At 51.8% G+C, this 23,281-nt stretch overlaps 1 protein-coding gene across 1 annotated transcript in view; it reads right to left on the bottom strand.

Annotated features, from left to right (window-relative positions):
• The window catches only part of LOC116430642 (uncharacterized), a 31,692-nt gene extending 14,048 nt beyond the window's left edge, over positions 1-17,644 (bottom strand). The window contains exons 1-2 of the mRNA XM_031985084.2: positions 15,808-17,644; positions 2,195-2,417 (exon numbers count right to left, since the gene is read on the bottom strand). Of these exons, the coding sequence (XP_031840944.1) occupies positions 2,195-2,417; positions 15,808-16,255 (671 nt within the window). The 5' untranslated portion in view covers positions 16,256-17,644. The remainder of the gene's footprint in view (positions 1-2,194; positions 2,418-15,807) is intronic.
• Between the last annotated feature and the right edge of the window lie 5,637 nt (positions 17,645-23,281).

Here is a 23,281-nt window from a genome sequence, read left to right as displayed (position 1 = left end):
AGAAGCTAATTCCCCGTGCGCTTGTCCTCGGCTCGCTTGAATATTCTTTTGAAATTTATATTTTCTATAAGACTGCAGCACGGTCTCTGAGTATCTTACCCGGGGATCAAGGGGTTGAAGATTGAAGGGTATTTCAATGTCCGCGGATTAAAATGCAGACGGTGGGAGATAATTGAATCGCCTTTTGATTAGAAATTCTCGTTCTATCGCTGAGGATTCCGCGAGATCCCGTCAGGGGTTGCCTAAGCGAGAGGAGAAGAAGAAGAAGAAGAAGATGAAGAAGAAGAAGAAGCTGGGAAACGGAATGGTGAACGAGGAACGCCTTCTATTTGAGAGTTCCCAGTTCATTTGCTATCGTCCTTGATCAAGCGTAGCGAAGCGATTTCGAGGAACGATGCGATTTTCATTTTCCACGGTGGATCCTGAACACCGAATCCTCGTGACTAACGAGCGTAATGATCGAGGAAGGATGGAACGCATCCACGGAGACGAAATTGCAGACGCCACTGAATGACTCGGTGGAAACCTCTCTCCGGGCACAAAGGATGCCGCTGAAGTTCCTCAAATCAACTGCGACGTCTAGCTTAATTCCTTTCCGTTGCCAAAGTCGCAGGGTTCAGCTTGCCTTGCCTCTAGCCATAAATCGAATTCATAAACTCTAGCTTTAACGCTAGAACTACGATTCAACTGACGTCTCATACGCTTCCCGTAACGTATATTTCAATTTGCTTGCTCATCAACTTCCTCGATCGTTACTCAAAGCGTCCACACCTTCCCAATAATTAAAAACAACGAAATCACGCCACTTTCACTTAGACCACAGTGTACATACTCTACTATTAAATAATCCTATTTCCAATTCTGCTCGAGGCATTTCTGACGTCAAAGAGCAAAATAGAGAGCGTAGAAAGTGTTAGGATGAATATTAAATTAAGGTCGCCGAGAGGGTCAAGGGAAAATAGCGCGAGGGAGAAGGGAAAAGCGAAGTCTTCGGGCGAGAGGAGAAGAAAGTGGGAAAAGAATGGACAGTCGTAAGGTCAGAGTTACTCGCTACACGTTCGCATTAATCAAAATCGCGAGATCGGCCTAATGAACCCCGATTTCCATGACTCGCAGTCTCCGATCGCGTGTCGCGCGACGAATCGGCCGACGACGAAAATCGCTTCTCAGGTTCGTTTGTACGGAAAGCGCGAAGAGAGTCCTGTTTTCGTAAAATAATCCCGGCCCCGGCAAAAACCGGCCGGTTCGCCGAGGTGCCCGGTTTTTTAAAAGGGATCGTTCACGCTACCGCGATTACCGGTGTTACCAGCGCGCGGGGCCGGCCGGGCCCGAAGGTGGCTACATGACTTTCGAGATGCTCTGCCGGGAGAGAAGCCGATCGGCTCGGCCGATGATCCTTGCGTTTAACCACGTAAACAGCGCCTTTGTTGGCCGCCGCGATTTCCATTTACGGATTCGATACGCGCCGTCACGAAAGACCGCGCCGCTACGCCTCTCATTCGCCGGGCACGGCTCGTGATGAGGAGAGCCATCCCCCGATTGACATGCACAGAGTAACGAAAATGTCGAGCGGCCGATCGATCAGCTTCTTCGCCGGCTTCTTGCCCCGTTTACCAAGTCAATCTCCCGCTCCCCATTCAGCCGCGGGTTTTCATTTACCGGGGGCGTGTGTATTTTTCATCGTGATTCGCGGGTCTCTTTGTTCTACCCGGCGATCGCGTTCTCTTTTTAACGCGGCCCTTTATTGAATGGCCAGAACAATGGCCGCTTTTTCTACTTGTTTGTTACCTTTCCCGGGCTGTTCCGTAAGAAGCCCGCGCGGTGCAAATTGTTTCAATTTTTAGCAGGCGAACAGGTACTGTTTAACCTTCGCTTCCCTACGTTCGGCTGTGATCTTTGTATTAACGTTAGTTTTCCTAGCGAGGTTCGATAGTAGTTTGATAATGTTGATAATAGATAATATTTCGAGAAGGTAATGGCGTTAGGTGAATATTGAGTTTGTTACCATTGGAGGCTGTTCGAATAATGTCGTTCTATTTTATCCGAGAAAAGTACTATCCATCTTAAGGTCGTCCCGTCTGTCGCGAGGGATTGTTTATTATTCTTCAAGATCATCCCGCCAACCCCCTATTGTCGTCGCGGACACCGTCGATTCGTCAAGAGCGTCATAAGTTTGATCCTCGTTTAATCCTACCTTCTATTCTGGTACCATGTCTTGACTTGTGTGTCGGTTAGCTGCAACTTGGACGCCAGATCCATCCTGTCCTGCACGCTCAGATACTTCTGTCGCTCGAAGCTCTTCTCCAGAGTCTGGAGCTGATGATCCGTGAAAGCCGTGCGCGCTTTCCGCTGTTTTTTGCTCTGCGCCGAGCTCAGCGTGCTAGACGAGGAGCTTTTTGGGTCGTCCTCCTTGCCGCCTGAAAATCCGTGAAACGTTCGTTTAAATCCTCGTTGAATATCAACGGTTCGTTACGCGACAACTTATGTTACCTTAAACACTAATTTTACTAAGGTACAGAAAAGCTGTCGCCCGTAAAACATTGATTCATTGCATCGTACAAACCGATTTCATTTCATTTCCTTTTCATCAAACTTTCGAGAGCGTTATCAACTAATACTTAACCCTTTGCACTGCAGAGGAGACTCTCACCATTCGATTTGATACAACAAAATTATAAAATGTTATATATAATATTAAGTTTCGTATCACGCATCAATATCTGAAATACTCATACTTAATTTACGTGTTTTACTATTAGTCTGCTTCAAATAATGTCGCCTGTGTCTTATTGGAATATGTTGAATGTTTCCATTGAAAAGCTTCCGAGCACAAAGGGTTAAAGAGGATTAACAATGCTTCAGCAACTAGAACACACCCCGAGGTCACCGAAAATTTCTCGATAAACGCGGAGATCCTCGGACAAGCTCGTCGGCGGGGGCGTAGGGGGTGGGCAAAGTTCGCCGGAGAAGAGGCTTTATCGCGGCCCGCCGGGGAAGTAATCGATGCCGCGCGCCGGTACGTTTTTACCGCGTCCCCGCATGGCGATCGCGGCGGCGGCCGCCTCTCTATCGGCGGAGAGATCCTTTTGTTCTCAGCCGGAGCCCGCGCAGCCGTGAGCCGATTGGCTGGTATCGCGGATTGGACCACGCAGCCGCGTCGAGACGCCGCAAATTATCCTCCCGTTTCGCCGGCGAGCCACGGACGGAGGGTGGGATTCCCCGAGGAAACCGATTACACCCGATACACGTCGGCAAGTTGCGCTTCTCCGCGCCGCGCGCGCACGGATCAAATCCGACGCGTGCACGCACACACAGCCGCGTCCCCTGTTCTCTCGGTTCATCCCCCTCAAATCTCGTTAACGCTCTTCCCTTATTTTATATTTTTTCCGCGGCTTTTTTCGCTGCCGTCGCAATTTTCTGGCCGCCTAGCGTCAGAGAGAAACGGGGAGGACGCTTCGGAATGATTGGACACCCGTTCGATGGTCCGTCGAACCTGAAAGTTGGGCAGCTAAGCGTCATCGAGAACCTTGGTGTTCAAGTGAAGCGTTGGTAGGTGTTTCAGCTGGAAATGAGAGTTTCTCGATGAAGAATTGCGAGACGCTTCGGCAGCGATCGTGTTCCGAGGGATCGATCAGAAAGCTCGGCAGCTCCTTAGGGGATGAGCACTGCGGGCTTCTAAAAGTATCTAAAGAGCCGTTGTCGCGAGCTCATCGATTGGAACGGTCGTGGGTGGTACGGAAGAAAGAAGCTGCGGGGACCAGGCGGGGCGAGGAGGCGCGAGGGGAGGCTAGAAAAAGATAGGGGACGACACGTAGGAAGCCGGCAGCCCGGTAGCTAGAGGGAGGCAGCGAGGGAGGATGCCGGAGAGCCGGTGGATCGAGTTAACTCGAACGAAAGCGTGGCTCTTAGCCTCCGTTTGATCGGCCAGATTCGCTCGAACGGGTCCGGGACTGGTCCGCCATGTTGGCAAAGATGGCCGACGATCCCTCAGGAGAGGCACGAGGAGGAATTTCATCGCAGACAGCGTCGGCTCGGCTGGAGGTCGCGCCACCGGGGGAAAGAGGCAGGGAAAGGGGCGGAGGGGCAGAGAGCGAGAGGCAGGCGGTGGAAACGGAGGTTGGAAAACTAAATTTACTATGTGATACACTTAGAGCCCCGGGTCTCAACCGACGCAGTTCTCTTTTTTAGACACTTCCAAGACGTTGGACCGAAACTTTTTCATCCCCACCCGCGGAGAGTTTGAAGTAACTCGAGAACCATCGCGAAACAGTCGTCTTCCCTCTCGTCTTTTTTCGTTTTCCTCCCCTTCCGCCCCGCCCCCGCCCCCCGCACCCGCTTCCCGTGGAAAAGTACGTTTTCTGGGTTTCTTCCACCGCTTACTCCCACAGCACGTACCGCTCCGAGGCTTTGCCCGTGAGCCGGTGCGTCTTTACGAGCCCGCTTTGTACGTTTCACTTTGCTTCGCCGGGTAATAGGAGACGACGCTCTCAAAGGGGATTCGGGAAAACGGCGCGATCCGCGATCGATGGGACAGCCATCGCGTTTCTCGCGTGAATCGCCCCGTTCCTCCTCGAATTTTCCATTGTTTTCGATGACCTCTCGCCCCCGGGAACCGGAGATTCACCTGTTTCCATCAGGCGACGCGAGTTTCGCCGGCGCTCTTCCAGTTGCCCGGGACTTCGGGAACAAACATCGTGCATCATACCGCTGTCACGTGACATACGCCGCCGGGGAACTTTATTCTTCGGGAACTTGCTCGGGGATCGGTCGGAAAGTTTTCAACTATCTCGAAACGTCGGCCAGAGAACGTCGAACATTTTCTTGTGGTCTCGTGTAACTATAACAACGCTTCCGAACTGACCCGGCTTCGTATCCGTCACGATTTCGTATACCTCCAATACCGCGCGATTAAATCCTCACGACTCGAACACCTCCACACTCGCAGCTTACTCGCGTTGCCGCTCGACGCGACGTTCCGCGATTGTTTCCGAGAAACCGTTTCCAGAATTTCAACGACTCGCCGGGGGGAGGATTGTGCGACCGGTTGCGTTACTTTAATTCTTCCTTTAATTACGTTCGGCGTAATTGTTACGATAGACGTCTGAAATGCGACGGTGCACCGGATGTGCGGCGTGTATGCGCCAATGAAAATTGTCGTGTTTCGCGCACGACAGAGAGAGAAAGAGAAAGAGAAAGAGAGAGAGAAAGGACGAGCGGGCGACGGCGGGAGAGGAGAGACGGCCGGCGAGGACCTCGCGTGCTGCGAGGCAACGGCGTGGTACAATGTACGGAACATAAAAGCGAGATTAACAGGATGTTTATCGAGCAATTATTCGCTGGCGCAATTAGTGCCAGCACGGTCCGTCCGCGTCACCGGTATCGTCTTCGGCCGGGTTCACGCAAAACGTTCCCTGTTTTACAAGGAAACGCGACACCTGCAGGATGTACAGGCGATTACCGTGCTGGCAGCGGCGAGGAGCTTACCCGCGGGACCGATTACGTCCTGGCCAGGGGCAACCACGCGTATTTTTTTCGAGCGTTCCACTAGAACCGATTAAATCAAATTACAGGCCGCGACCGGGGCCGGGATAGGGTACGCGCAACAGCGCCGCTGAATTTGAATCATTTATACGACTAGATCGCCGTGGATTTTTATTCGGACGGGTTTTACAACAGCCGTAATTAGGAGCAACGAGGGTATGTCAAAACTTATCGGCAGGATCTGCGCGCGCGGCTCGCCTGTGCTCCGCGGACGTGTCCGGAGTCGTCAATTAAGAGTCGTAAACTGTGCGTTCCCAAGCCACCGGTTACATTTTTCTCCCTTTTCGTTCTCTCCCGCTCCTTCACGAGGATCGACGAGTGCCGGTGACGGACCTTCGAAAGAGGACTTTGTAAACGTGCATGCCGTGTAATCGTTTGAACGCTCGAGCCGCGGAATATCGAAATTAGGGTAGCAGTGTCGAGTGTATATCTCAATATTACATCGTGACGTTATAAGGTAAACATTAACGACGTTTGTAAAGGAATAATCAACGTATTTATAGTATTAATGGAAACCTGTTAATGTTTATATAAAGTTTCGATAGTTCATTGCGTCGTGTGAAGAACAAACGAAACTTCGATAATTAGCTACTAATGATTTCAAGAAAAGAAAGGAATAGAGAATATCTCGTTTATTCTTGAAATAAAAGAGACAGAGAGAGAGAGAGAGAGGGTGAGGACAGAAAAAGATGATCCCAACAAAGGTTTACGCGGGAAATTAAGAAATAGGAAATCCTACCAGACGCTTCGTGCCCGTTCCCATCGAACGCGACGATCGCAGCCTCCCGCGCGGCGTCGCGCTTTTTATTGCAGATTGTTACGTGCGGTTTTACATCTACATTCCGTGAATGTTAACGGCATTGCGCCAGCTTTGCGGGTAAAAACGCACACCTGCACGGACTAGTTTAGCCGCGGCGCGCTCGCGCCGGCCGTGAGCGAAAATAAAGCAATAAGCAAATGAAATCGCGGCTACCGGGACACAATGGAGGAACCGGCGCGGGCTTCGCCACCCTTCTGCCGACGCCAGCCGCCGTTCCTGTTCCTCCCGCTTCTTCCCAGCGGCGGTCGCCCAGTCGCGCCGGCCATAAAGCAACGCGAGGCAACTGTTTGCGAAACTTTTATTATTTCCAGTTTTATGATCTGTCCGGCTTGCTCGAGGCTGCGCCCGAGTCACCGGCGCAATTGCGCCCCAATGCGGTCCGACCGGAACGCTTTTCCATTTGTTCCCTGTGGCTTGCGCTACGCGGACGATTCCACTTACAGAGTAATCGCACTTCGAATTTCTTTCCTCGAATTTTTGCTATACGACCGGTCTTTTCTGCTGCTTTAACGCGTCCGACGTTGAATCGGGTTTCATCTAAATTCTGTGTACTATGTAGGGACGACACTATCCTTGAGAATTTCGTCTGCTTTGCACTCGGTGGGCGACTCGGTCACCGTTTGGTTTGAGACGGTGAAACCATAAGATCTGATATTTAATGTTGAACTTTGTATAATACCTTGATACGTGAGATATTGGAATAAAATAGTTCCTCGATGTACTTGCGATTTCCCTTCGAGTTTCAAGGAACATCTTCGCCTCGTCAATATTAAACATTTCTACTCAGAAACTGCCGAGTGTAAAGGGTTAATTTAATGATCAATTGAGTTTACCGAATTAAAATAGCACGATCAAGAATGTGAAGTTATATAATTTATAGAATTTTTAAAATGTAACTTCTGAATGGACGAATTAACCGAGCGCCATAGATTATATAGTTTCTCGAATTTGTACGGCCCTTCGAGGAATCGTTAAGTTAATTGTCGTATCGAGGGACGTTCGGAGGGGTAGCTTTTTAAGGAACAATTACGAAAGTCGTCGGGATACGATGGAGCCTTGCTTTTTACCAATTCCAGTCACACCCAGAAGCTTGGCCCCGTGTCGCTCGCTATCCTTTCATAGGCTCGGCCTGCGCGCTACCCTCCCGCATTGTGCGGGAAGGGCGGCGGTCCCCGTTAAGGGTAGAATCTGACCCCTCTCCTGTATTGTGTTACCGTGTCGCCACCTTTAGGGTGGAGAACACCGGGGATGATGTTATAGGGCTAACGTTTTATTGCCTGCCCACTCTATTTGCAGTCACCCCGGGGGACAAACTGCTGCCGGAGAGTTTCAAAAACAAACTACGCGGACGACGGTGTCAAATTAGTGCGGCCCCGTGTACCGTGCACTGGCCGATCATTGATTGCGTGTCGACACTTTTCGGGGGGTAAGTCTCTATTTATAGAGCGTTTCGATTTAGTTTCGCCACCGAATTCAGCAGATTCGGTAAACTAGATTCATGCGTTCCTTTATCTACAGAATTTAACAGTTTCAACGTGTTGAATTATTACTAATGTTAACCTGGCAAAAAACTGCTCAACGTTCATCTTTAGTCTAAAGGCGATAGAAAGTCAACCAGATGTGTCTGGATTTTTTAACGTTCGAAGGATTTAACATTTGAAAGTACAAAAATTCGGAGATTCTAAAACTTGGAAGCGTAAATATTCGGAAGTTTAAGTTTGGATATTTAAAATTCTACAGACTAATCATCGATGAAATTACGAATTTCACTATTTTTCACCTTGGTTTCAATCCATCTAGAAAAACTTGAGAGTGTAAATATTCGGAAGCTTGAAAGTTTGAATATTTAAAACTCTGCAGACTAATCATCGATAAAATTTCGGATTTCACTGTTTTTCATCTTGGTTTCAATCCATCTAGAAATAGAATTTCAATTTGTCCGCTACGTCTATCGTTTCTATTTCTCCCTGTGCAATGGTACAGTATACTTCAACCGCGTAAACTAGAAATACACGTAATGTCTCCGGATCCCAGCGCTCCGGCCGCACAATTCGATCGTCGCTAATAAAAGGTCCGCGGTCATATTTAAGGATCGCGGCTGTATAAGGACAGCGAGGTGTCGAGTGTCGGCGCTGCACAATGTGATCTGTCGCAGCGTGGAAACATTATAGGGAAAAACGCAATCGGGAGTTACTGTCAGATCGAATTATGCGAGCCTAAGGTTTCGCGGGGTGCATAACGAGGCGCGTTTCTCGAATTTCACGGGTGCATTCCGCGTGGCCGGTGAATAGGAACACACGACTACTGCGCCCTGGGCTCGTTCCGAGGTAATTAGCTAGGACACGGGTGAAGTTTTACACGGCCGGCGACGACCGCAGATATTCTGGCCGGTTGGAAAGAGATCGATCGTGCATCGATCCCTTTCGAATCGAATAACGATTCTGGAGCCGAGCCGCGTCCCCCCCTGTATCACGGGAAAATTAATTCGATCGGGAAGAGTCGACCCCTCCCGGAGGCTCCCGAGGTTGTTGACAGTGAAAAGCCTGGAACAAGATGGAGGGTGAAACGAGGACGACACCGAGCGTCGTCGCGGGCCTAGGGGAGACTACAACGGCGAGTAGCTTACCCTAATTGCGAGTAGTCCACTCGGGAAGTGTTCTACACTAGCTTCAACTTCAAATCGGATTTGCTTTGCGTACACCGGCGAATCGACTGTTCCAAGTGCGTTGACTGAAAACCGATAAAAGCTCGATTCTTCTTTAACTTCTCTTTAGCTTCATCCCATTACCAACGTACGGAACGAAACGCGCGTCTAATACGCGGTTCGTAATGTAGCATTTCTGAAAGGTTATACAGCTGCGACTAAAAGTACAATTGAACACAGCTGAATCCTTCGAATTGGAATTCGAGAGAATTTATAGAATTCCTCAGCTATACGGTTTGTAGCATCTTGTTTTACAAATCGTCAATATTTTTACATGAACCTTCGCTGAGTATAATGAAGTACAAAAGCACAGCTGCAACGACTGGTAACAACATATTAATAGAAACGTAACATAAATTATTCCTTGATTATTCCTCATTGATTCCGTGCTTCGTCTTATCTGACTTGATCGCTCGGTTTCTTTGACTCAGTCCGCCTCGAACTACGGAATAAGCCGAACGTTCCGTTCGACGAATGGATTCTATCGCGTTCCGCCGTGCCCCGAATTCGATCCTCGAGCCAATTGCCAGTTGACACTCGGCCGTTCTAGGCAGCAGCGCCGAAACTCGGTCCTTCCGACATCAAGGCCGGCCCGGTCACGCGAAAGTCGTGTTAGCGACTCGCCAAGTGGCCTCCAAGCAGTCGTCAACGTTGCTCCAGGGGTTCGTGTACACGTGTCCACCTCCCCGTGGCTGCCCGGAGCGAACACACCGTTCCCGAGGCGTTCGTGTGGGTGGGCTGGCTCTCGCGTTCGTGACCAGGCTCGCGTGTTAATTGCGACTGCATTGGGACTGCGTCCCTACCGGGAAGGAAATTTCGGCAAACGAAGGTGGCGGCGGCAATTAACCGCGGTGACAGGGACGGATGAGCTTTTTCTTCTGCGCCGCGACTCCGTCCGCCGCGAGTTTCTTTTTCGAACGATTTCTTGCCGCACTGAAAGGTTTTAAAGAATCGTCTGAAGATAGAGACGATAGCGGCGGCAGAGTTCATTTGGACCTGGCCGTAAAATGGCCGTGAGATCGGTCGGCTCGCACAATAACACGGAGAGGGCGAGACAGAGCGCAATCGTGGCGCATTATCGTCCGCCCAAGTTCCGACACGTGCAAACCGTCCGGTGTTTACAAAGCGAGCGATCTTAGATTAACCGTAGATGATTAATTATTCTAGCGCTCGCGGAGTCGGCCGTTTGAAACAATACACCCTGACCCGATTAACTTCGCGCGACGATCGTGTGCAATCACGTTCCTCGAAGTCGTTAGCGTTTCTATTTAAATGGAACAGCCAGAAACGAATGGGGAAGCGTTCGCTGAAATGCACGGGGAACAGGGGGGAGAAAAGGGAAGATGGACGTTTGATCTTTCCTCGACTATCGGGAAGCTCCTCGAAGTCGCCTCCGCTCGACGTTTCATCCCACCCCCGTGCGTTTCGATCAATATTTTTTTCCTCTGACGGAATTCGATTCGATTGATTTACCCGCTTCACGCTCGGCGGGATCTCGCATTGCTCGTTGCAGTCCCGACGAGACCACTTTACGATTCGTCCGTCGACGATAAACAACGCGGAGAAGTAACCTTTTTAAGGGTTGCGGCAAAGCGAGGTCAGCAACTGTCAACGTTGCGACGAGCTGGCTAAGAGGATTCCGGTGCGCGAATCTCGTTAGAGAGGGAACCAAAGCGGAGAACCAAACCGCGCGAATCCCAACGACGACGACGACGACGACGACAGCCGGCCGGCCGGCTGCGCGCCTCGCCGTCGGGGTATGCTCGCCGCGGACGGGATGTTTAGAAAATCCGTTCCCCGCAATTCGGCTTCGCGTGTACGCGCGGGCCGATCCACGCTGAAACCGATCGGATCGATCGCCGGAATGTTTTGTTACGTGACCGGAGACGGGTGAACGGGCAGCCATCGAGTATTAAACGACCGTGATTCGCTGATCCGCGAGGAAAGGGGCTTCAATTAAACAAGGAAAGAGGAAGGGAATGATGAAGAAGAGAGAAGGAAAAAGGTGATGAAGAAAACGAGAAAATAAAAAGGAAACAGGAAACGAAAGAAAAAGGAAGCAAAACGAAAAGGGAGCAGAGAAAGGAACCTTAACACGAATTATCGCGATCGTTTCCGACACCGATATCTTCGACTCCTTTCCCAATGATTTAGCCGACAGCGGCGTTAGGTCCTCGCCCCTTTCGATTCTCCTCGAAGAATACACCCGTTCGAGCCGCGACTCCCTTTGACGCGCGTGTACTACTTACCGGGGGCCCACGACGATCCGGAGCACGGATTAAATCCTTGGCGGATAGTCTCGTCAAAAAGCTGACAGCCGGTTCTCGTTTGTCAGGGCGCTCGCACTCGTAGCTGGAGCGATCGGAGGAGAGGAGAAAAAAAGGGAAGAATGGGCGAAAAGGTGGGGCGCGGGGCGAGGGGGACGAACCGGCGAGTCGAAGTCGCTTTCGTCTCGGCGGCTACGCGCGCGGCGGCTCTCATAGAATCCCTAATCCGCGCCGAGATCTAAACGGTTGCCAATCATTTCCGGTTCTCGGATTAGTCGCGCGCGAAAAGTCGGATCTCCGGCCGTGTGTAAAGTAGTACCTAAGGGCGTGAAACTGGCTGTTGCTGGTCGCTAACTGCTGCCGGCCGGACGGCTCCTCCCTGCGCCGAGACCGAACGACGACAATGCCTTCCCGGGGACGAATGTTGGCTTCATAAGCGGATTACAAACGATTTGTACACGCGCCCGAAAAAGTCTACGTTTCCCGTGCAGCGGATTCCAGTGTTTCCTACGCGTTTCCCGCTCGTCGAGCCGCCTTCGACGAGAGCCTGCTCCTTCTGGCGAAAGGAACGCTTCATTCATGCTGTCCGACGATCGCCGAACGCGTTTTCAATTCTGCGCGTGTCGCTCGGAGATTTCGAATGGAATTTCTGGGTAGTTCTTCCTGAATGTTGGATGACGGTGATCGTTTATTTTGTGTAATTCGATTGAGGGAGAAATGAGAGAAGAAAGAGGAAAGAATTTGCTCCATTGAGACAGTTGCTTAGGGATAAAGATGGTTGACATTTGCCTCATTGTTCCCCGAGTTAACCGAAGCATTACGTAAAAGTGATCGCCCGTTCAGAATTCGGTTCACGTAAGAACCGAGGTAATTCCTCGTTAAACAGGAAAAATGGCGTCCCGATCTGGTCGTTGGCGAGCGTGACGCCAGAGGTCGCGCGTCCGACGCATAAAAATCTACGATTGATCGCGAAAAATTGTCGGCTCCGTCGGCGGCCGCGAGCGTGCCCGACGGCAATTACACCGGCGTTATACTCCTCCTAATTGGCTTTCATTAATTCTTTATTGGATTGAACGAACAAGGTGGACATCGGGCACGCGATTACTCCCGCGAGATTAGATGGACGCGCCGAACCGGTGCGAGCTTATCGGACCGCGATAACGAATATTCCTCTTCTCCCTCCGTTTTCCTCCCGAACGTCAAAACCGTCCGTCCTCGCGCCGGTTTCGAAAAGAAACATCCCCGACGCGGCGTCCGAGAGAAAAAGGGAATCGACGAACGAACATCCGGCCGAGTGGAGCAAACCGAGCGAAATGATTACGTGACGCGACGTTTTGTAGCGCGGATCGCGACCTTCCGCCGGTCGGGAGGGGAGGGAGGGAGGGAGCGCCGATTCACCTCGGAACGATATCAAAAGAAACGATGTTCGGCGTCGAAAGCCGTTGATAGATCGGTAGGATGGATCGTGTATAATCACCGGTTCAATCATCCGGAAAGCGTGTTCGCCGGCAATTACAACGCCGTTACTCCTTCTAATTGGCCTTCATTAATTCTTTGCCCGACGTACCGGGCGACGATTAGCCGCGTGAGGTTAACCGCGACTGATAACGCTGTCGGGCAACACGTACCGCGCCAAGGAAAACCATAGTCGCCGGTTATCGCGGTCGCGGTGCAGACTTTTCCGCGGATATTCGATGACTTCGAATCGCCGGCTCGCCTCGTCGACGGACACTCGGTGTTTATTCTTGGTCCCCTTATCGGCGCGCTGACCATTTCCCTTGTCAGCGTATCAGACCGGCAACGAGAATCATTTAATCAGCAGGAAAAAATTCTGGACATACGGCGGTTCAGGGTTACACTCGAATCGAGTTTCGATTGTGATTAACTCGGGAACTTTTTCCCTGTAGTCGAGCACAGTTCGAAGGTCTTCCGACGAGACGAAGATACTTCCTACAATCGTCGTTGAAAGGGATCGTCGAGTGAATTAACGAATTAGTTTCGATACTTTCGAGTATTATTGAAGCATAAAAGTAGCATCGAGTCTCGAATTGTACGATTTCCGTGCATCGGCGATAATTCTCAAGCGCAACCGGTCGACTCGCAATCGGAACAGACGCGAACCGAGTCGTCGGATCATCGATTGTTTAAACGAACTCGCTTCTTATGAATTCCCGACGGCCCCGATGAATTCCCCATTGTAAAAAAGAGAACCTCAGCACCGGGACGCTTCCCAAAGAAAGTAATTGTTCGGAAGAGGCTAACAGATTCTTCGGATCGCGTGTTTTTCCTTTTTTTTTTCCTCCGCGAGGAGTCTATCTCTCCGCCGGTTCTCACAATCAGAAGCGGTATTAGTGCTCGGGACCGTGTCTCTAATCACGTAGCCGTAGTCATGCGCGTAATTGTTCTTAATGTGCTTTTTGTGGGAAATAAGCCGATTACGGTGTAAGCGTATGAACTTAGCCTCGAAGGAAAGTGCCGTGGAACGTCGATCGAGCGGCACCGTGGAACGGGAACGCCGCTCGCCGGCCGCGGGGAGGAGGGCGGAGGTGAAAAAAACCGAGTTGTAAATTGACGGAAATTGTTCGCCGGGATGATTGGTATTAGCTGTGCCTTCCTCCCGTGGCCGATGCCGCGGCTCTACGCCCGAGGGCAGCTGGAAACTGACAAATGTCGGTAATTACCGGCCTTTTTCTTTCCATCGGCGACGGCCGATCGTAACGTCCGACGACGGACATCATCGACGCGCAACGTTTAATCACCGACACTCTTTAAAATGTCCGATAATGACGGGACGGCGGGGTACCGTTTCGCGCGGCGCGTCCCTGTTTGGGCAAACAATATATATACGGTGGGCGCGTGTAATTTCCAGATCGTCGGGTCGCCGCGAAAACAAGACCGACACGAATCCGTAAACGTTCGGCCAGCGGGAATAATCGACGGAAGTGTCGAAACGGTCCGCTCTCTCGCCGCGTGTAATCGTCGCCCGGGATTCCATTAGCCGGGGAAAAAAGACCGCGGCGGCCCTCTAATTAGCGGACACGCCGAAAACGAGGAAAAAAGAGCGCGTCGGCCGATCGTTAAAAACCGCGTTCTATCGGATTTCGTTGGCCGTGGATCGATCACCGGGGGCCGATCGGCGAGGGTCAACAGCCGCGAGGCTCGGTCAATTAGGGAATCCGTGGATCGGGATGAACTCGGGACGGTAACAGGTTAGAAATCATGAATGGACCGCGATGGAATCGATCTTGATTTCTAACCGATGCTCGAACGCGATTCTGTCGGTTGAAACGGATTCGAGAATCCTCCCGAGATTTCTTGCCGGGCATTAACGCGTTTTATGTCGTGACGGAGCCTCGCGTTACCAGTTAAAAGTGTGCGCGAAAATACACCCTTCGCGTAACCGGTGTTTAAACCCTTGTCTTTGATTTCTGGTAATTATCTCTGTAAATGACTTCACTCTTCGCGACGTTCGAAGGAAAGAAGTCAATTCTGTGCTCAGTGTGGTTATACGTTTACTGTTGGAGGTTGACGGAAAGATTCGCGGACGAAATAAAATTCGGTTTGAGATCTTTGGTACGAGCCTAATCGGTAGGATGATAGATAAAGTGTTAAACGGTGACACGGAAAGAAACGCAGGATTTATTGGGCACGGAACGCGTCAGGAGACATCAATCGCAGATGCGTCGATTAGGTTTGATACTAGACAGTCCCGGAAAGGAGGAGGGCGAGAGGTGGACACACCGTTACAGGTAGAAAAGCTGAATGAAACAAATGAGGGTAACATAATTAAAGTGTTCGGGCGGCGAGGTCCAATTTGAGACCATTAGAATTCCTAAACGATGTCGGGACAGGGCAGGCTCCCGTGATGACTGACGGAGGGGTCTTTTATCTCTCGGGAAATATCTGATCCTCCGGGCGACCGGGTTGCGTTTTGCGGCCTCGCGGCCAACGAGGCGACGCGACGGCCATGGCTCGACACGATCCTCTCGCGCCGAGTGGAACATCCGGTCGAGACAAGTCCGCCCCATAAATGTCCTTGACACCTTCGCGAAAGTCCCTGGTTGGCAATCGTAACCTCGAAACAAAATATCTACCTCCTTCCCATCTACCTCTAGATCCTCATCTTTCCCATCCCCTAACTGATAAGATTGACAGCTTGACTCTCACATCAAAGATAAAAGATACTAAGCATAATTACCAATGGCTCAATACCCCATTTCCCAGCCTCCACTGTAATCTAGCTACTTCAATTCCTAAATATTCGCAATCGAATTTTCTTATTGCAATCCATCAAAGTCATCCGATACGTTGATCACCGTCGATCCACCTAATCACTGTACTCTATTCTAACGTTGAGTCTTCGTTCCCTCTCCTCCGTTCACCGCGATCGCGACGATAACAAGATCGCAACTCATTCAGAGAAACGACCATCGAGTCACAGGCAAGATAAGAAGCATGCATAATTAACCGCTTACCGTTCGATGTAACGGAAGCGCCGTCGTGATGACTGGCGTCGCTATCCTCGTCCAGGTTGCTGTTGTTCAGAGACGTCCTGGACTGATGCCTGACACTGAGGTCCCTGGGCGTCGGCGGCGGGCTGCCGGGCGGCTCCTGTGTCTGCAGTCCGGCGGCCTGGTGCATCTTGCTGGACGCGCCACCGAGGATATCGGTGATCATGAATCGGGACCGCTGTGGCATGGTGGTGGACGCGTCGCCCCGTTCCAGGCCATTGTTGCTGCCGTGATTGTTGCCGCGCGCGTCCAGCCCGTTCGAGAGACGCTCGACGCTGACCCCGTTCCTCTCGACGATGTTCTCCAGCTTGTGCGCCTCGAGGCCGGACATTCTGCTCAGGTTCAGACCGTTATTGGCCACGGTGACGCCGCTCAGTGCCGCCACGTGGTGGTTCTGGTGATGGACCGTCATCACGGTACACGTAGGTGGTTCCCTCGGGCTACGGGCACCTGCAGGTGCCTCTGTCGCCACCCCAGGACTCGCCCTGTACCTGGGAGACAGAATCTTGTCGACGGTGACGGCGTCGCCTTCGTCAGGAACTTCCTTTCACCGAATCCTCTCCAACGGACGAACATACACTTTTCACTGTAGCAGGGTTAGCGTACCGTGCACCGGGCAGTTCTTCGTCTCCCTTCTCGCCTGTCCTGCAGCGGACATATTCACCCGTGGGATCGGTAGCTCGTCGTTCGCGCGCGCGGTCGTGAAAAGGGGATACGCAACGAGATTCCCTCCCCTTCGTCCCGCGCCGCTCGGGTTAGGCCGCAGATAAGTGAAGAAGGTGTCGAATCCCGCGGTCGATTTCGATGCGAGAATCGCGGCTAAATGGCGCGTGAGATGGTTGCGATGCACCTTGCGCTTCCTCCCGTTCACTCGGCTGCGCCGCCTCCTCCACCGCCCCCGGCCTGCTCGTCTCGGCCGCAATTAAGGGGCCGCCGCTCCGCTGGTCTCCTTGGTTAATTGCTAATTGGCCACTTAACATAATTGCCACGCGTAACAGCTAGTCCGCCGGCCATTTCCGCTTTCCTTTTTCTCCCTTTCCTCGGCCGTTTAATTACGAATTAGTTTTTTTTTTTATAGCAGCGAAAACCGACCGCCCCCCCCGTTTTTCCGCGATAGCGCGTGAGCCGGCCCCGAGACTCGCGCGCCGTTAAGGGCCCGCTGTCACGCCAGCGACTCGCGAACACCGCGTTAATCGTCCCCCCCGCTATTTATGCCCGTGCGAACCGCTAACGAGGGTTCTCAACGGAACAGCTCGTGTTCAGCCGAGACCTCTAAGTTTCCACGGGAACCTCGACGACGGACACTTTCGATTCAGACCGGCTACCATCGGCCAGCTATGCTGTCGCGATTAACAGTCACCGAACCGGTTTATCAAAGAACTGTCCCGTAGCTGCTGCACGCTCACCAAAAACTCGTCTCTTGTCCGATCACACTCCCACACCTGCTCCGAAACAATTTTTCACTTGGCCCCTCGACCTTCGTACGGTTCACGGATGCCTCGATCCTCCGGCGATCGTCCTCGTTTCTGTACCGATAGAAAACACCTGTCCCTAACTGCGCGTCGACAGTTACGAATCAAGCGACGAGCACCCTGGCGACCGGTTCACAGTGATCGATCGGGACCGTGCACGCTGGGCCCGCCGGGCCCGAAACTCGCGGGAATTCTCGGAACGGCGTCGATTGGAGCCGACCGTGGGTCGTCCGATGGTGGCGGTCGTCGGGAACGTTCTCCTTTGGCGAGGCAGGCGTGCGTGCGTGTGCATCGGGTTGCCTCGACTGATCTGCTCGCACTGAACGGGACGCGAGGCGCCTCCGCTCGTTCCTGGGCGGCCATATCGGCGTTACGGCACGCCCTGAGCTCTCCCCACCGCCGGCGGCCGCCGGCCAACCGCCAGCCGCGGCGCTAACCAGCCGGCCAATCGGCTGCGAGGCGTCCTCGGCGCCTCGGCTTCGTGCAGCGGCTACGCCCAACTAATTTGAAATGTGTTTCAGCGGTAATTCGATATAAAATTGTAGTTAATATCTTTCATTATAGCGCGAGGAGGGGAGACCCCCGGCGAGCCTGGTGGTGGGGCGCGCGTTCCTCCCGCCCCTCTTCGCCGTGTGCGTACATGCGGCGCTGGAGGGGTGGAGATCACGATCGCCGGGGGTGAGCGGCGGACGGGGGAGAGATTGATACCGGGCCTCTCCCACCGTGGCTCTCTCCGGCTGCTCTCGTTCTCTCCTCGAGATCGGCGTTCCTCCCGGAGCAGTCGAGCGGGAGGAGAGGTCCGACGCGACCACCTGGAAGGGGGTTGAAGAGCCATCGAGGCTGAAGGGTGGTCCTAGGCTCTCTTGAATTTCTATCGCGGATTTACCGAGTTCGACTGCTAAGGTAGCCGAGAATCTTCGGCTAAACTACGGAGGTTTCTCGTTCGCCGTATCGAGTGTCAACCTTGAACGCTTCGCGATTTCCAGGCGCTGTTTAAAGACGAAGTGATCGATTTTGGTAAGCGTCCGTAGCGTGGCGTACCGATTGCGACGCTGATACGCGTTGACGGTCCGTTAGGCTTCACGATTAGCTCCCACGATTATCGTCGTAGCCGCTGTTAGTATCGTTTAATTGACTCGGTGACAATAAGGAAGAAGAGATTAAATAAGATCGAGCTGTTCCAGTACGAGAGGTACAGCTGTTGTTAATCTAATCTCCTATTCAGCGACGAGTGTAATGGGACGAACACGTTCGCGTTCGAGCGATACGAATCAGTGGAATGCGCCACGGCCGGACTTTGGTCAGACGCGTCGGTAGCGTATATGCTTTATTCGAGCGCGCTTCTATAGCCACACCGCGACGATCGTTTTCCACTTGTTCCATCGATCCCTTCTCGTCCTTCCGCGACGCGTCCATGGAAATAAGGAACCTGAAAGACGCACAAATCCTACGAAATTGAAGGTATATATTTTACAAAACGGACGATGAAACAGTCGTTGAAACACAATCAAAGGAAATTTCTCAAGAACGGAATACCTTTCTCTCTCATACGATGCAAAATGGTAACTTTAGGCAAAAAATTGTCACTCGTCTATGAGCATTCAACGTGTTAACATGCACTCACACTTTTCAGCAGTAATTCTATAAGTAATCAATACAATCGCCCGGTGATTAATCTACACCGTAAACAAAGGACACAACGAAAACGTTCCTTACCCCCCCGCTGTTCCATCTGCCAAGTTTCCACCGACGCACGGCGTATTAGCGTTCGACGCGAATTAAACGAGGCCAGAATTTGGAAACCCGTTCCAGCCGGTTCCTTCCAAACGAGAAAGCTTTCCGGCGAAAATTTCGCCGGGCAAACGGGCGCGCTGAATCGAATCTAACGACCATCTGGTCGAAGGTGTTTCTCTCCCGCTTTCCGCCGATCCGCGAATCGACGCGCGGCGCGGCGCGCCGGCTGTTCTGGTAAACTCGATTCCGAGCCTCCATCCATCCGTTTTTTCCCCCTTTTGTTTTCGGGAACCGCCGCCGGGCCGGCGAGCAGCGCGCGCCGTTCGAAACAATGTCGCGCGAAGGAATAATTATTCCGCTGTCGGTCGCCGCGCGGCTCGGGACAAATCGAATTAACCACGCGGCAGTGAGCCGAAATGGAGGAATTATAGAAATTAGGGGTGGCGGCGTCATTTAATTAGGGGACCCGGTGCTGATAGGCGGGCACGCGTCCTCGCGGCCTGCCCATATGGCGAGCGATGCGCAAGACAATCCTTTTTGTACGCTACGTAATGTATGCGCGCCGCGTCGGGCGTTGTGCACGAAACCGGTCATTATATGGTTCTTGGCGAGATGTGGAAACGGATATTACGGCTCGATCGTTAACGCGTCGAATCCGATCGGATCACTGAATTAACTTTCGATATCGTAATACCTTCGATTTTCAGATACTAAGTATCTTCGGCTGTTGAAATATTATTTCCAATGAAGGAACCTTCCCTGAGTTTTCCAATAGACTTACAAAGTTTCAACTAATTGAGTAAAGCCTTGAGATAAATCCGTTTAAATCAAAATTAAATTCTTTCGACAAACGTTTACCATATAATAACGAGTCTCCTACGCCATTTTAACGTTTCAATTTCACTACCACAAATATAAGCTTATAAAAATCTTAGGAATTGAATAAAACAGTTTCTCAAGCTGTGAAATATCTAACATCAAAGTTGTTAATACCCAACGAGAAAAGTGGTAACAGTTCGATCGGTTAACGCGGCAGGGTTGACCAGTTCCCAGCGATCCGGCGTTTCATGAAATTCCAAGGGTGAACTTACGCCTGACCGGGCACACCCACTGCCATTGTCACGTGCACGATCACTCGCGGCCGACTCTGCTGCGTGACGCGTGCCATTAAGCGTGCACAGCCGTTTCTCGGGAAAAACGAGAGAGCGGACCGGTATGTCAGCGTTCCGTTTTCCGTTTTCGCGCGGTGGTAGGGCTGCCGGGAAGAGCCGCGTCGGAACGGGTCTGGCCCCGATGGAAAAACAGGTTAACGGAGCCTGTAATGAGACTATCAAGCCGTGACACGATTTAAACCGCGGGAATCCGAAGGCTTTCCTCCCTTGCAGGCTCGCACCTACGCTCGCGCCGCCCTTTCCCGGACGGACGTGCACGAATAATAATTTCTCCGCGGAGCCCGCGCGCACCTGGAAACCAACGTGCGCTTGTAGGCGGCTCGTTAAAGGAACACGGGGAATTAGTCACGAGTGTCACGGCCCGGGGAGGCCGGAAGACGTGGAAACGTAAGCTGCTCGCTCAGGAAACCGAACGTCCGAGCGATTCTTGCGATTCTTTCCTCAATCGTCACGTTTCGTTTAGTGCCGCTTCGCATTCGAATCTAGGTCTAGGTTAGCTCTAAATTAGCGGTCAGCTGAAATTTGTAAGAAAAGGTGTGAGACGTTTGAAACTAGGAATTTATATAGATACTCGAAAAGAAGCCGCTGGGAACTGTTAGCGCGAATATTAACGTCAGCCGCGCGTTCGCTCAAGTAAACTGTAAAGTCCACCTCTCGCGATCGCCTCGAGAATAAGAGCAGCCGATCGGGGAAAAAGTGGGAAAAAGTGTAAACGCCGACGACACGAGTGAATTAACATGGACACACGTATCGCGTTAACGGGCTAGACAAGCGTAGCCACGCGTCGGTTATTAAATATACATGAGAGCCCCGCTCCGGCTGGGCCGGAAGAAGTGAAAAGTTAAAAGCGTTGAAACTGTTTTCATCAACCCGCAATTAACCCTCATGAATCCCGTTCGCTACGCTAGGCGCAATCAGCTTCGGAGATTTTTCTGAAAGACACCGAAAGCCTCTCGCCTTTCCCGGTGCATCCCGTCGCGGGAATAGCGACACCTTGCGCGTCGGTTGAAGTCATCGACGGAAAATCCTCAGGAAATTCATTCGAACGTCGAGGGGAACGTTGCTGGCCCGTTGCCGATAAAACGAAACACCCTAATAACCTAATTCCAGCGATGTTTCCGCGTACGTTTCGCGTCAGCGGCAAAGAGAAACTCCTCGAAAAAAATGTTACAAATCGCTCGTAAAAGCGGGTTTACGAGGGGAGTAAATTTCGTAAAGGCTTCCGGCAAATCGCGTCACGAAAGGTCGCGTTTCGTTCGAGGCCTGGCTCTCCCGGCCGGGATATACCTGCGCGAGGGCCGGCGTCTCGGCCGCTTCTAATTATTCCCCGGCGATGCGTTCGTCGTAAACGCTCCGGACGGGATCGATGCTCGAATTTCGGTGTCGGCGAGGCTGGTCCTCCACTGGCGGAGAGGCAGCTGTCGCGCGGCGAGGGGCGACGCCGGTCCGCGCCGCGCGATAAACGCCCGAAAATTAACGATCCTTTAAAACGCTCGTAAAATTCGGCCAGATAAGGATCCACCTTCCACCTTGCTTCCTCCGGAGGGCCGTATCGGGACGGCACGCACGAAACGCACTCGCGAGCTCACAAATTACTCCCACGCGCGGGTAACAGTGTTTCGCGCGTGCAACCTGCACGCGGCGGACTGCCTACGCGCGGAATCCCTTTCTCGCCGGCTACGCGCCGGTCGCACCGGCCGCCGCGCCGCGGGGCCCTCGGCAAAAATCAAATCTTGTTCGCCGGTGAGTTATTATTGCGAACGCGTGTGTGCGGACGAACGTCTCCGATCGGGCGTGGATGTTTCACTGTTTGCTGGATAGTTTCGGGTTGGAATAGAATGTTTAACCGTTTGTGCCAGCTTGAAAAATATCAGGCGCTTCTTTCGTTTCGATTCAGAAACGGAATGACGCTTTTCTGGTTTTACAGAAACAAATTTTAAATAGCACGTTGCATTTCTTCAGTTTTAAGCGTGTGATAACAATAGGAATGAATAATTGGAAGTGAAAAAGCTTCAGCTGATTCTACGAATGGCACTTTTAGGCAGTGGAACGATCGCGCCGCTTGGGACTCGAACGGTTAATAACTTGTAATCGGGCGAGTGATTTATGAATCAACTGAGTGGATGATCAACTGAAATTTGCAGTAAAAGCTGTGATGAAATACTTCGAAACTAGGGATCGCTAGAATGGGGAGTTGAGAAATACGTCGATTTGTAAAATTCGATTGTATTACGAGGTATAGTTTAAGAATTTCAGTTGTAATTTAATTAGGACTCTGGAGGTTAGAATACTTGGTTCATCTTTTAGCCACGGCGGGAGTAGTTATGAAACCTATAGTTAGGTTTGACGCGGTTTGTACATCAAAAGTATAACATTGCGATTTGAAAGTGATACAATTTTTTACTGTGCAATTAGGTTAAACTATAATGTGTACTATCGATGGCAAAAACAGAATTGTGCTGCTAGAGCATACCGTTCAAAAGGCTGACATACACGAAAGTCAGTGTAACGACGTACAGTAGCTAAAAGGTTAATAATACTTCGTTTCATTCCACCAGTCATCGTACTACTACTACTCCATCAAACATTATAGTAAACCGACACCCCAAGCACCGAAAAATCCAGCAACCACATTGACCGAGTCCACCAAAGTGCGACAGCAACCAAAAATTCCCGTAAAACAATCGGACTCAAAAGTGGCGCGTTTAATAGGCCCGCTCATCTGAAATTCAGCGGGCGCGTGAAACGCTGTCCCAGCGTGGCGTCCGCGTTTAGCCGGTTCTCACGAGCCGATGCTCGGCCGTGCACACGCCCGTAGATCGGCCGCAAAGCGAGCGTGAGCAAACACATGAACGAGGCCCGCGGATCCGAAACGGACGAATCGCGCCGCGCGAACAACGAGCAACGAACAGTTGCATAGGTAAACCCGGCGTCGAGTGGAGTCGAGCCGAGCCGCGCCGAGCTGAGTCGCGTCACGGCACACGTACGCGTTTACGTCGGTGGTAGACCTCGTACCGTGTCCGATGCATATTCATACGGCCATACATTATACCGTGCAGT

Source organism: Nomia melanderi, chromosome 11 (assembly GCF_051020985.1).
Source record: "Nomia melanderi isolate GNS246 chromosome 11, iyNomMela1, whole genome shotgun sequence".
In the NCBI taxonomy this organism is placed as follows: domain Eukaryota; kingdom Metazoa; phylum Arthropoda; class Insecta; order Hymenoptera; family Halictidae; genus Nomia; species Nomia melanderi.
This window is presented reverse-complemented; position numbering and strand designations above follow the sequence as displayed.